We start from the raw sequence: 13761 nt of genomic DNA, 5'->3' as shown, positions 1-13761 counted from the left end.
TTTGTTTTTCAAGAGAAGTTAATGGATACACAGAATCCCCCAACTTTTTTATTTTTATTTTTTGCATTCGTTATCAATTAATAGCATTGGTATTATCACTGGATCTGTGCAAACAACACAATCTTTTGGACATGTTTTTTTGTATGTAGATATCCAATTTGTTTTGTTTTTATTTTATCTATTTTTTTGGGGGGGGGTGGGACCTTGAGTGGTTCCCACAGGTACCACTCGAACAGAAAAATGAAAATAACGGGTCGCCTTTTCATCCAACACCCAACAGTAAAATTTAACTGTTTTGTTGCCATTACGACAGCAGTCTCACTCCCATTTGTAACCAGACTACAGCGACCTTGGCAGTGGGAATGAGAACAGCTATCTTACAAGTGGCCAATAAAAACAAATTAGTTTTGTTTGTGTTAACAATGGTTTCAAAAGCAAAAACTTTCCTACAATGAACAAATGAACTCAAGTACCCCTTTTTGCAATTTTTTAAGCTGTTTGGGGTTAATAACTCCTAAAAGGGACCCACTTGTGTGTTTTTTTTTCCTTCATCATTCATCTATCTCTCATTGTGTGGAAAATATTGGTAATTTGTATGGTCTCCCAAACAGTGTTTTGAATGGAATGAGACCCTTACGTGCTTGTAATGCATGTATAGTTAGACTAAATCTATCATTGTGTCCAAATTGCCCCTATGTGTGATTGTGAGTGCGGCTGTTTGTCTCCATGTGACCTGCAATTGGCTGGGAACCAGGTCAGGGTGTACCTTGCCTCCTGGCCGTTGACAGCTGGGATAGGCTCCAGCGCTCCCCGCGACCCTTGTGAGGATAAGCGGCTAAGAAAATGGATGGCGGGATGAATGGATGTGTAGCTTGAGGAAACTGACCACATTTTGTAAACACATTCCCTTGTGGATTATGTCGCACACAGATCAAACAAGCCCTACAAAAAAAGTTTTTTTGCATACAAGTTAAATCCATGGGTCATGTAATGCCTTTGTACCAGGGCTACCATTCCCCCTGTTGAGACCTGAGACTTCCCAAGGCTCAAGATTGCCGCCCACTTAAAAAATGTTTTTTGCGGAATTTTTTTTTGTATCTGTGCTGACATAATTCCTATTTTGTAATGTAGTGCCTTATTTTTTTCCATATTTTTAGTTCTGCTGGTAAGCTTTGTTGTTGCATTTTGTTTAACACATCATCTCAAAGTATGTCTTCATTTGTTACATGGTCAGCTAATCCCATTAAGGTTTTGCTGCTTCTTTTCCTGTTTTATTTGTAAATCCATTTCCTAATGATTTTTTGTCTGTATTTGATGTGTGCACTGCACATTTACATATGGCTATTTCTTTTAGTAATTGAACTGCTATGAGCAAATTTTGTAGTAGCTCTGCATGTGTCACTGTGTTCCCTGTAGTTGTCGCTATTCTTCTATTTTTCCAGTATTGTCTGTGTAGATTGTGATAACACCGTGAATACAGCAGCATCTGGTCTCAGATTGTTTAAGACTGTCCAATAAAATATTGTCTGTACAGTTCAGTCATCCCCATTCAAACCTGGTTCTTTTTCTGTCCAATCAGGAACATTTCGTACTACCAAAACAAATTGTCCCAAACTCTCGCACTCCTGTTGTAATGACGTGTGTGGTGGTGTCCATTCCTTGTGTAGTGCATTTAGTTTGTCAGTCAGTCTTGTTCCTGTCACCACGACTGATATACCATCTGAGTACAGATAATCATGATTTTGTCTGGTGTGGGCTGTTATAAGTTTATCTTATACTACATTGTCACATGCAATGAGTTACTTCCTACGTCATTTCGTGTTTGTTCAATCACGTCTTGAGCTGTTTGCAGCAAGAAATCTCCTGTTCTTGTGGGAGGTTTGTTTGGAATATCTAAGGTGTAATAATAGAGCGCTGGATTCCTATTTTGTAAGATATTTAACTGTCCTCCCAGTAATTCCATTTTTTTTCTTTTTACTTCTATTTTTCCTGTCAGAGAGGGAATTAAGCCCAGTCCTAGTTTTAGCAAGCCAGCTCTTCCCAAAAAACGTATGGGGCAAATTAAAACGTTGCATTTTGGGAGCATTAGTTGTGACATTTTTTTATGGGGAGATGGCTGCTCTCTTCCTCATCTGTAGCCACAATTATTAAAGGTTTCGCATAAAGCTCCATAAATTTCTCCTTCCTCTGTCAGAAAGGTGTCAACTTTCTTCTTATTTTGTAGCACTTTTTCAGCGTGTAGTGCTTGGTTAACGTAATGTTACAGGCTGCCATTCGGTTTGTCAACCCAATGTTTTTCAATCCATTGTTTTGTAGGATTATTTGAATTTGCATGAAGAACATTTTTTTTAATTGCCCTTGATACTCACTCCCTGGAGTGTGATCTTCAGGAATGCCTCTGTTTGCTTTAAAACATGCAGTCATTCCAATTATATATTCTTCAAATGGTTCATTGTTATTTTATTTTGCTCTTCCTATGGCAAAACAATTTGGGTTTTTTTTCTAAATCTAGCAGAGGTGCGCGATATTAGCCCTCAAACTCCCTGCTGCTGTGAGAAAGTACTTTGCTGTCATCCAAATTTATTGGACTTCCACACCATTTAAGTGGTAAGATTTTCTCAAGTCTTGCGTTCCCTGGACGAATTATGTTACATCAACTTTATGAGATGTGATACCTTTTATGGCCGTTTTCACATCATCTTGAATCCAGCCTTTTTTTTTTTGTTTGTTTGGTTTTTTTTTTTTTTCTGCGTGTGTGTGTGTTTCTCTTATTTTATCCTGCAGGTTAACTTATATATATTTTTTGTGTTATATATTTTGAGCTGGCCAGCAAAGTCATGTTGTGTTATCCACAAATTTTGATGTTTCGTTTTAGTAGGACATTTGCTTTCTACAAACTTCTAGTCCTTACACATCATTATTATTTTTTTTTTTTCAGATATTGTGTTTCAACTATTTTGCTATTTGTTTTTCCCCTGTTGGAGTCAGTGTTTCACCTCGGGTGACAATTACGTTCCGTTTGAGGTCATTCTCAAGCTTCTACCACAAGTGGCGGAGAATTCTTACCTCTGCATCCTCAAACACTTGTCACTCAATTTCCTGTTCAAATGAGGTAGCGAACCTCCACTCACACTTTTACACATGCACACGTTTCACGGAGCTCACGTACAGGACACACCTTGCCCTTTTCTCAGTTTTATAGACTAATTAGTCTACTCGATATTGACTAGTATTCTCGAGGTTTGGTTCTGCCGCAGTCACCCAGACGCGCATTCACTCATTCCTCATGAGTGTGGGAGTTTCCTACTCACCAGAGATGTCTTCACTTCCTTCGGCTTCTCGTCAACCCTCAGCCTCCAGGCGCAAAGTCGAGGCCCAGTCCCGGAAAGGGTCTCAAGTGCCGTGGCCACGGTCTTTGCCTGGACGTCGACTCGGCCCCTGGAAACCTCAGGTATCTTGAGATCCGGCTCGAAGGACCAAGTAAATGTCAGGTTCACCAATCAGACATTCATTAAACAGGACAAAAAAGGAAGCAAAGACACCAGTTGAAGTCTCGCGAGGAGAGAGGAGAGGAACTGTCTCGTACAATTCACCACTGCACTCTCTGATTATCCTCTCCTCAGCACCTCTATTTATTTAGTTTTGAGACGCCCCCTATTTACATGGATGTTACAAAAAGGAGACGACAAGCAAAACAGTTTAAAACAAAGTGTACATGTTTGTTCATGTGCGTCTGCATGTGTGGAAAATTTCTTAATACATGTGTGGTCATCATTTCTTTAACAGGCAGCAGTTCTAACAGTTCTGATGATTAGATGTTTTTGTTCTTGCTATCTCCTGCTAGGAGGCTGCCACGTTATCGAGGGCAGAGCAAAGCATTTCTTTATTGGAAGCAAATGTATGATAATTATGATCACAATTATTCCTACACGTTTTGACTCAAAACCCCCTACTTGAACAATAGTTGCACAAACTATTATCCTTGAAATCTGATTTTCAAACTAGTTATTGATCAATTCTTTGTCTCAATGTAATAATATGATGAGGCGATTAAATACTTACATCGTTTCACAATCATAACGGCCCACTGAGGAAAACCGTATCGACAATGTGGCTCACGACAAATATAATTTTGACACCCCCGGTTTTGACATTATTGTTCTCTGCATGTAAACCTCAAGTGCACCCGACTGATGTATTTACAGTTGGGGGGCGGTGTCGTTGGGTTGTAGCACACAAAAAAAATTGTTCCCGCATGTTTCACATTAAAAAATAAAAAAGTTCTGGCCACTGTCAGTACTTTTGCCACCTCCGGTTTAAAGTGGGTACTGATGCGTTCTGAGCCCAGTCCCCAAAAGGTAGGAGGGACTGGATGGACCAAACCATTTTTGAGGTAGGTGGGGAGCGCTGCATTTTTTTTTTTATGTTAAAATATTGTTTCAACCTCAGACTGTATGGTTTTGCACTTTTGTCTAGGTTGTTTTACAACGATAGTTAAGACTTTTGGTGTTGTCAAATACTGAATGGAAATGGGTTTCAGCACCCCCGAATATGGGTTAGAAACACTGTTAGTTTGTATTTTATTTGCCCCGTCAATATGTCTGCTACAGTCAAAATGTAAACGTTGACAGACCTGGCGTCGTTTTTAATGCTCTGTTTGCGCCCGCAGCTGTGCGGAAGAAACTGTGACGTCTGACTCACGTCACGCTGGAAAGCGCAGGAGCTGAGTGGCGAACAACGGTGGCAACCGTTATACGGGGTGACATCGGGCAAACAAGGCGCCAAGAGCCGCGTACGTTTTGCACGCATTTAGCAAGGTAAGCTTCCAAAGGGCGAGCACACGCCTTCTACTCCCCTTTTCACCCCCTCCCCGGTCCCGTGTCGTCCAATTAGCACTAGCTTGAGCAGGACGAGAGCTCGTTCCACGCAAGCACCGCGTCACTCCGATTCCCAACGGTGGGTCGATCGGAGCCAAATGGGGGAGTCGAGTTGGCAAGTGGGCGAAAGAGGAAAAAGAAAAACAGCAGGCGCTTCTCCCACGCTGCGAGATTAGCAGTTGTTTTGGTTCGCGGGACCGCGAGCGGAGGAATGCGGAAGTGGCACAGCTGACTTGTTGACGAAGGGGCGTCACGTCAACTCGTCTGAGATGACGCACAGTGACACGGGACGCGAGCACATGCCGCGGGCTGTGTCACTGTGCTGGCGTGCGCGCGATAACGTCGACAAGTTCCCTGCTGTTTCGATGACATGAACGGCTACGTTTACGTTTCATAGCCAGCAATGTTCGGCCATGTGTCCACACAAGACGATACATCATCTTGGCGGTCGCCTTCTCACCCACTCCAACGCCCCGTCCCCCCCTCACAATTCTGTGACAGAAAAACTACAAAAGGAAAGGAAAGATGTAGATTGGTTTAAAAAGCTCACTGGAACACTCTACAGGTGAGCATGAAACAACCTTGTTTACACTGCTAACATGAATGATAAAGTCAAATACAAGCAATAGATACTGACACCATACTTACAAAAACATTGTAATATTGGCCTTTTGGGTGAAAATTTTAGGATGAAAATGTCCAATTGTTCAGTACGTTTTGCACAGCTTGCGGTCCTCTCACAAAAGAGGTGAACATTTACAAGCACTTGGTACTTTTATTATCAATTCTTCAATATGCATAGCAGATACAGATGTTTATAATTAGATATTCAAGGACCCGCAGTCCTCCAAAAGACATAGAAACTTAATAAACTATAACATGAACCTGATATAAAAAGCATTAATTGGATGTGCAAATACCAAATGTCTGGTGATGTGTGCAACATCGTCACTTTCACAACCAAGGCAAATATGACTTGTAAATTACCAGTAGATGGCAAAACCCCAATACTGCTTAAGTGGCCGATGTGACCCTGACTCTGGTGTCAGTGTGTGTGGCTTCGATGCAAGGTCCGTATCACATAGTGGTGCAGTTGGTCAGGTCCCTAGGCTCCCGCTGTAGAATGAGCACATGATGGGGTCAGGCCTCTGACTCTTCTCATCTTACGCAGGAAGTAGAGATGCTGGTGAGCTTTCTTGGCCAGTGATGAGGTATTGCTGGTCCAAGAGAAGTCCTCAGTGATGTCCACTACCAGGAATTTGGGAAACCTCTCCACTGCAGCACCATTGATGTTCAGGGGATTATGCTGGTGGTGCGCTCTCCTGAAGTCCACAACAATCTCCTTGTTTTTTTTCCCCCCTTGCTCAGGGAGAGATTGTTGCCATGCCCCACCTGGCCAGGCAGCTCAACTCCCTCCTGCAGTCTGTCTGATACCCGTTGCTGATGAGAGCCACCACAGTTGTCGTCTGCAAACTTGATGAAGAGGTTGGAGTTGTATGTCAGTGTGGAATCATAGGTTAGCAGGGTGCAACCTTGAAGGACCCCCGGCTGCTATTTTTAGAATGATGGTCCTAGATATGTTGCTGCTGACCTATACAGCCTGTAATCTCCCTGTCATAAAGTCCAAGAGCCAGTTGCTCCATGAATCAGCCCATATACTGTATTTCTTGGTTCAGTTACCATTTATTGGTTGCTACACAGTCCTCTTCATCACGGTGTTAGCATTTTGACATCATGAGGTGGAGATGATGTCGAACAGTTGATCAACAATAGCAGGCTATTTTGAGGTTTTAAACAGGATCTTTTTCTTTTCAGCTCCCAGTTAGATAACAACAGCAAGTTGTGCAAAAACTACTAAAACAGAGTTGGATGCATGCATTCAAAAACTGAGGTCAAATTAAGTTCACCTGTAAAGGTTAGGATGCATTTAAAGTTCATTCTGAAATTTCACCTGAAATCCAAATATCCCAAACTTTTTTTTGTAGTTAGTCTTGTGTTTTGCAGTTTTGGAATTAAACAGTATATAATGACAAATTTTTGTCTTGTAGGCTATGAATTCCCCTGAGTATGGGGACACTTCAGATGAAAAAATGCTTGTAAAAGGTAAGCGTGTGTTCAAAATTGCAATGTGGAATCAATCGTGTGACTGGAAAGTTATTAATTCTCTGATGTGAGAATCAAATCTAAATAAAGAGTACATTATGACATGAATTTCTGATCTGAGCTAAACTCTTAAAAACTCAAGGACTATGAAAACTTTATTTTTTTTAAGTTTAGACTTCAATTTACTTCACATTTCATTTACAGTTGTGCTCACCATTGTTGGCATCCCATAATTTGTTTGCACAACCTGTATATTATCTCCAGAAATAAATAGACTGTATTTGTGCTGTGGCGCCGGGCAATGTTTTACTTAAATGCTGTGTATTAAGTGACTTTTATCTATACGAATGCATTTTTATAATATTTTGACTTTTTGTCACAACTACGTTATGGTACCTCATACAAATAATATGTTAAGATACAAGTAGTACAGTAAAACTATTAAACCTACTGGAATATTGTATTATGGGGTCCCTCTGTTACCTAATTCTTCCTAAAGAATGATCTGCATACAACAGCTTTACAGATGCCATGTCTGCTCTACATACAGTGTGTGTGTTGTGGTAAAAATGTCTACCATCACACATGATGGTATCTAATGTCTTGTAAAGGTAATGACAACTGCCAAATGGCTGGTATTTTGTCTGAGGGTAATACAACGGGCGGTATTTGAGGTTTGGTATTGTGGTATGTCGATTAATTAGGGTACAGGGTCTCTCAGTGCAAGGCCAATATTTGAGAAAACCCGTTCTTTCCTTAAGTTCATAACATTTCAGTTTTGTTTATGTGGCTGAACAAAGGAGACATGATGATCTGCTTATATTGGCAGAACACAAGCATGTTAAAAAAGTCAAGACTGAGGACTTTGCTTGTTGTGAGGCACCTGGAGATCATGGTGGAGGATCTCCTGAGACCCATGAGGCTGGTAAAAGAACGTCTTCAAAAATGGAACCACACTTCAAGCAGCTGTCTAGTGGCAAAAGAGTCAAAGTTGCAGGAGAGGTGAGGTTTTTCACTGACTATTTTATATATACAGTGTATATATATATATATATATACATACACACACGTACACAGTGCCTTCTGAAAGTATTCGGCTCCCTTAAACTTTTCAACCTTTCGCCACCAACAAGTGGGACACAATCGTGAAGTGGAACGAAATTTATTGGATATTTTAAAGTTTTTTAACAAACCTGATAAGTGGGGCGTGCAATATTATTCTGCCGCCCTGCATTAATACTTTGTAGCGCCACCTTTTGCTACAATTAGAGCTGCAAGTCGCTCGGGGTATGTCTTTCGGTTTTGCACATCGAGAGACTGAAATCCTTGCCAATTCTTCCTTTCAAAACAGCCCGAGCTCAGTGAGGTTGGATGGAGAGCGATTATGAACAGCAGTCTTCAGTTCTGCCCACAGATTCTCGATTGGATTCAGGTCTGGACTTTGACTTGGCCATTCTAATGCCAGGATAAGTTTATTTGTGAAGCATTACATTGTAGATTTAGCTTTATGCTTTGGATCATTGTCCCGTTGGAAGATAAATCTCCGTCCCAGTCTCAGGTCTTTTGCAGACTCCAACAGGTTTTCTTCCAGAATGGTCCTGCATTTGGCAGGCCCAAACCATGAGGCTGCCACCACCATGTTTGACAGTGGGGATGGTGTGTTCACGGTGATGTGGTGTGTTGCTTTTACGCCAAACATAGCGTTTTTCATCTAACCAGAGCACCTTCTTCCACATGTTTGGTGTGTCTCCCAGGGGGCTTGTGGCAAACTTTAAATAAGACTTTTTATGGATATCTTTGAGAAATGGCTTTCTTCTTGCCACTCTTTCATAAAGGCCAAATTTGTGCAGCGTACGACTGATTGTTGTCCTATGGACAGACTCTCCCACCTCAGCTATAGATCTCTGCAGTTCATCCAGAGTGATCCTGGGCCGCTTGACTGCATCTCTGATCAGTCTTCTCCTTGATCGAGGTGAAAGTTTAGAGGGACGGCCGGGTCTTGGTAGATTTGCAGTAGTCTGATACTCTCTCCATTTCAATATGATTGCTTGCACAGTGCTCCTTGAGATGTTTAAAGCTTGGGAATTTTTTTTGTATTCAAATCCGGCTTTAAACTTCTCCACAACTTGTTCTTGGTTTTCATGATGCTCTCTGCACTTTATACAAAACCCTGGGACTATCACAGAGCAGGTGCATTTATACAGAGACTTGATTACACACAGGTGGAATCTATTTTTCATCATCAATCAACATTGGGTCATTCAGAGATCGTCACTGAACATCTGGAGTGAGTTTGCTGCACTGAAAGTGAAGGGGCCGAAAAGTACTGCACGCCTCACTTTTCATTTTTTTATATAAATATCCAATAAATGTCATTCCACTTCATGATTGTGTCCCACTTGTTGTTGATTCTTGACAAAAAAAATAATTTTATCTTTGTGTGTGCGTGTGTGTACACACAAACTGTAAATTTCCCATGTATAATGCGCAACCCCAAAATTGATAAAGAGTCAGGAAAACCCTTCTGCCAATGTACAATGCACACCACCAATTTGCTGCTATCCATATGCTCAAAATATTGGGAATTATCTATATTACTATTTTGCTAGGTTTCTACTTTTGTTGTTTGTACTTGTATTGTTTTTCAAAAAATTATCTGTACAACAATCATTAAAAATAATCTTTGTGCATGTGGTGATGTAGCAGTAAAATATATCTGGGGACAGACCCCAGGACACACTTGTCCTGGTCCCGGCAATTGTCAACAGAATCCCTCAACCAATGAAAATAAATGCTCAATGGTGTTATAACATTTTATTAATACTGTTAACACGCATTACAGTCTTAAATAAATGAACTATTTAACACTGTTAACTTGAACTTTGAGCAGAATTTTTTTTTTTTTTTTTGCATTAAATATTTGTGCACAAAATATTCGTGCATCGTGCATTTTATTCACTACATTGTATAGTACACCTTTGGCCAAGCCTTCAAAAGAAGCACCTGACTCATCTCTAATCTGAAAAAGATCCATACTAGTTACATTTGGTGCATCGCTGTGGAACTCATCATTGATGATGTGGTCCCGTTCCGGTTCCTCCTGCATTGCATCATGAAGCGTTATCCCATATTGCTCCCACAGCATGTCACCTCTGTGCCATCCATGGCTTTTGTGAGAAAATGTTTTTTTTTTTTTAATCTTAAGAGTCTTGGTTCCCTTTATTCCTAATTATTGTCAGCATTTTGAGGCAAACCTCTACAGTGCTAACAGAGCAGCCTCTTGCTCTCGTTTTGGCTACAATCTGTATTTTCTATGGTGTCAGGTCACTATCAAAACAATGAGAGCCCAAACTATGTAGAAACAAGTGTAATGGGTACATTAAGAAAGTGAGCATTTTCTGTGTGGGCCCTCCTATTTTTTTATCATTCATATTTATGTATTATATATATATATATATATGAAACATAAGGCATCAAATATATTGAAATGTGAATGTATACCTTTTTTACCACCCTATGTACCTGTATACGATTATACAATGTAATTATTTTTATTTTTAATGTATACCTAAATTTAATGTGCTCTATTGACTTTTTGAAAATACTTTTGGAAAATCTTACAGATTATACATTAGAAATTACGGTACATCCATTCTAGTATCCAACTGTCGTCATCTTAAAACCATTATTTATTTACTATACAGGCAAGTCGCTTTACATTGGAACAACACTTGGCTCACTTTGGAGTGTACAGGGAGTTCTTTTATAATTGTACTGTCTACCGCATGACCAACCTTGTGACTCTTGCGCAAAAGGCCAAGCCAACTCAGTGCAGTCTTCCATAACTGCAGGATCCTGCACTATTGAAGGTCCATTGACGGTGGTTATGTGCACCGAGTTCAGAAAGCTGAGAGAAGCAGACCACAAAAGAAAAAAAACAAACAAACCTTGCTCTCATACCACCTTCATAATATTACCCCTTAAGTTATTTTTGTGTACCTACAGGTCTGAAATATCGTAGTGATGTTGCGTGTATTTTGTTGTTTGCTGTATCCAGATGAGGCAGCCGTTGCCAGATGAGAGCAGCAGACACGACCCTCTGTGTCTCAGCACAAGCGGAGAGACGAGGGAAAACCTCTGTGGCGAATCCAGAATTTCTTACAGGAAGCCTCTCTTCAGTATCTCCCACAGAATCTTAGAGAAGAAGAACACACCGAATCTAGAGCAGCAAGCAGGCCAATGTACTGGAAATCAGCTGAACTGCAGCAACCTCTTCTCCTCCACTCTCCTAAATTTCCAGGAAAATGGCTTTTCGGAGGCTTTTCCTAGTGAAGACAATTCAGGTCAAGCGTGGTCAAAAGACTCAAACATTTACCCTTTAATTGAAAAAATGTTTTTCATTCTCAATAGCCTCAGTTCCAGCATGAGTCATTTGCACAGCAAAGTGGACCTGTTGAGTCTGGAAGTCATGCGAATTAAGGAGCAGATCAAACCGGTTCAGATGGTGGCAGAGTTCCAGCCTCCTCCTGAGTATCTGCTCACAAGTGAAGAGTTGAACCCTCTCATGGAGCAGACATCCAGTCCTGGAGAGCTGGGATGTCGCTTACTCGTGCATCTTTTCCCTGAACTGTTCAAAGCCAAGGAGTCCTCCCATGAATGCATGACAAGCAAAAGATCACTGGAGTCTTTACATTTGCAGCTGATCCGCAACTACGTAGAGGCAAGCTATCCCTCAGTCAAGAACAACAGTGTTTGGAAGGGAGAGTGCCTCCCTCAGATCAATGAGTTTTTTAATCGCTTCTGGGCCCAAAGAGATGTGGAGAGCGCTCGGCTGCTCAGGAAACAGACTATGGTGGGAGACGGAATAAAAGCAGAGCATTCCCCAACCTATCTTTTCATAAATGAGCAGGGACGAGAGGAGCACCTCTCTCAAGACAACCAGCAGGGCAGCTTGGTTGGAATGTTCAACGATCAAGCCACGGAGGAGCTGGACGAGCTCTCCTCCCCGGAAGACTTTGTCATTTTCCTCATGCATCGACTCTTCCCTGAGCTTTTTGAAGAGGGTAATAAAGTTCCAGAGGCCTTAAATAGTTTAAACAGTGTGGGTCAGCTGATTCTAGACTCGGACAGGATGGAAATCATCAAAAAGTATATGGAAACAAATTTTCCAAATGTGCCTGAGGAGAGCTGGCTTCAGGTGTGCATTCAGCATCTGGAGGATGCCCTTGAAGGTCCTCACAGCAATGGTAATGGAAGTGAACCTGAAAACATGAATGATGAAAGCTACGATCCAGTGAGCATGTCCGAGGATGTTTCTGTCCTGAGGATTCCGGAAATATGTGACAATGAAAGGCCCTCGCGCAAGTCCAAAAAGACGCTGCTATCACCTATAGATTTTGACAATCTGGAGATCCCCATACCAGACTTCACTGTTCCCCGTCAGTTTCTCTTGTCCAAGGAGCAATTGAAGTATAATTATGAATGTAGTTTGTCGATTGGGAACTTTGCCTCCCGGCTGCTGGTGCTCATGTTCCCTGAGCTCTTCACCCATGAGAACAACCGGAAGCTGTACAATTGCAGCGGTTCACTCGGGAAAAAGCAGCTGGATCCCCTTCGTGTCAACCTGATCCGCCATTATGTGCAGTTAGTCTACCCACGGGCCGGGAATGACCGAGTGTGGATGCTGGAGTTTGTGGGCAAACTTGATGAGAGGTGCCGGAGACGTGACACAGAGCAGAGGAGATCCTACTTGCAGCATCGCAAAGTGTATGGTCAAGATGCAGAGCCAGACTTTTTCCTGAACCACATCCACCCAGACAGCCTGAAGGAGGATTCGGAAATTCCCACATTACCTCCTGAGAAAAGCAGTAAAGACTTTTGCAAAATTCCTCTCGATGAACTGACCATTTCTAAACCTGACTTCCCAGTTCCACCAGCTTACCTGCTCTCAGACTTGGAGGTTCGTGAAATAGTCCAGCAGTCTCTCTCTGTTGGCAACTTTGCCGCCCGACTGTTGGTGCGCCTCTTCCCCGAGCTCTTTACGCAGGAAAACCTGCGATTGCAGTACAACCATTCAGGGGCCTGCAACAAGAAGCAGCTGGACCCGGCACGCCTCAGACTGATCCGCCACTATGTGGAAACTGTGTATCCTGTGGAGAAAATGGAAGAAGTGTGGCACTACGAGTGCGTGCCAAGCATCGATGAACGCTGTAGGCGCCCCAATCGGAAAAAATGTGACATCCTCAAGAAGGCCAAGAGGTCAAATTCTGTGTTGTAGTGGCAGCCCTCCCAAGATAAACACATCATTTTTGCACAGCATATAAGCTCAACTTTACAAACCTGTCCTTCTTAGGATGAAGCCAACAACCTGTCACATTTCTTATGTACAACTCCTAGTCCTACTTAAACTAGGCAACAGCTCTAGATGTATGACTTGTACTAGTCTTGTTGGATAAACACTTTCAAAAGCCTCTATTTAAAAAAAACTACAACTGTCATAGCTTATCTAACATTGTTGGAGCCCTCAAAAATAATAAGGGTAGTTGAGTACATACTTTTCTATATGAACAGAAATTGTTTCACTTGTTTTATTAACATGCTTATATTAAGCCTTGTTATAGCGGTTTATATTATAGAAATATTAACTTGACAGTGATCCCTTATTTCTAATAAAATCACATGACATTGCGGGAGTTTTACACTTTAATTCCTGGACATTCCGTTTCAGGCATTTATTGAGCTTGCGTTATACCTCATAAACTCCTTATTTGGATACCTTGTC

The 13761-nt window shown here is 41.6% G+C and overlaps 1 protein-coding gene across 4 annotated transcripts; it reads left to right on the top strand.

The window, feature by feature from the left end:
* The first annotated feature begins 3719 nt into the window (after positions 1–3719).
* Positions 3720–13756, top strand: bend3 (BEN domain containing 3). 4 transcript variants are annotated; one of them, XM_061843506.1, is made up of 5 exons: positions 3720–4393; positions 4670–4817; positions 6926–6980; positions 7810–7982; positions 11038–13756. In XM_061843506.1, the coding sequence occupies exons 3-5, from the start codon at positions 6929–6931 to the stop codon at positions 13255–13257; spliced, it is 2445 nt and encodes an 814-aa protein (XP_061699490.1). In that variant the 5' UTR covers positions 3720–4393; positions 4670–4817; positions 6926–6928; the 3' UTR covers positions 13258–13756. The 4 variants fall into 4 exon arrangements, with proteins under 4 accessions (XP_061699490.1, XP_061699491.1, XP_061699492.1 ...); XM_061843507.1 differs by lacking the exon at positions 3720–4393 and adding an exon at positions 4446–4567; XM_061843508.1 differs by lacking the exon at positions 3720–4393 and adding an exon at positions 5275–5442 and having other exon boundaries at positions 4589–4817.
* The last annotated feature ends 5 nt before the right edge of the window (positions 13757–13761 follow it).

This window comes from Syngnathoides biaculeatus, chromosome 15 (genome assembly GCF_019802595.1).
Source record: "Syngnathoides biaculeatus isolate LvHL_M chromosome 15, ASM1980259v1, whole genome shotgun sequence".
NCBI classification, from domain to species: domain Eukaryota; kingdom Metazoa; phylum Chordata; class Actinopteri; order Syngnathiformes; family Syngnathidae; genus Syngnathoides; species Syngnathoides biaculeatus.
The sequence above is the reverse complement of the archived record's forward strand: the minus strand, read 5'-3'. Positions and strand labels throughout refer to the sequence as shown.

Excerpts from the sequence above, each read along its gene's own strand:
- bend3 (XM_061843506.1), top strand. The coding sequence starts at position 6,929 with ATGAATTCCCCTGAGTATGGGGACACTTCAGATGAAAAAATGCTTGTA. Across the intron at positions 6,981-7,809 it reads TGAAAAAATGCTTGTAAAAG|AACACAAGCATGTTAAAAAA; the intron begins GTAAGCGTGTGT and ends TTATATTGGCAG. Across the intron at positions 7,983-11,037 it reads GAGTCAAAGTTGCAGGAGAG|ATGAGGCAGCCGTTGCCAGA; the intron begins GTGAGGTTTTTC and ends TGCTGTATCCAG.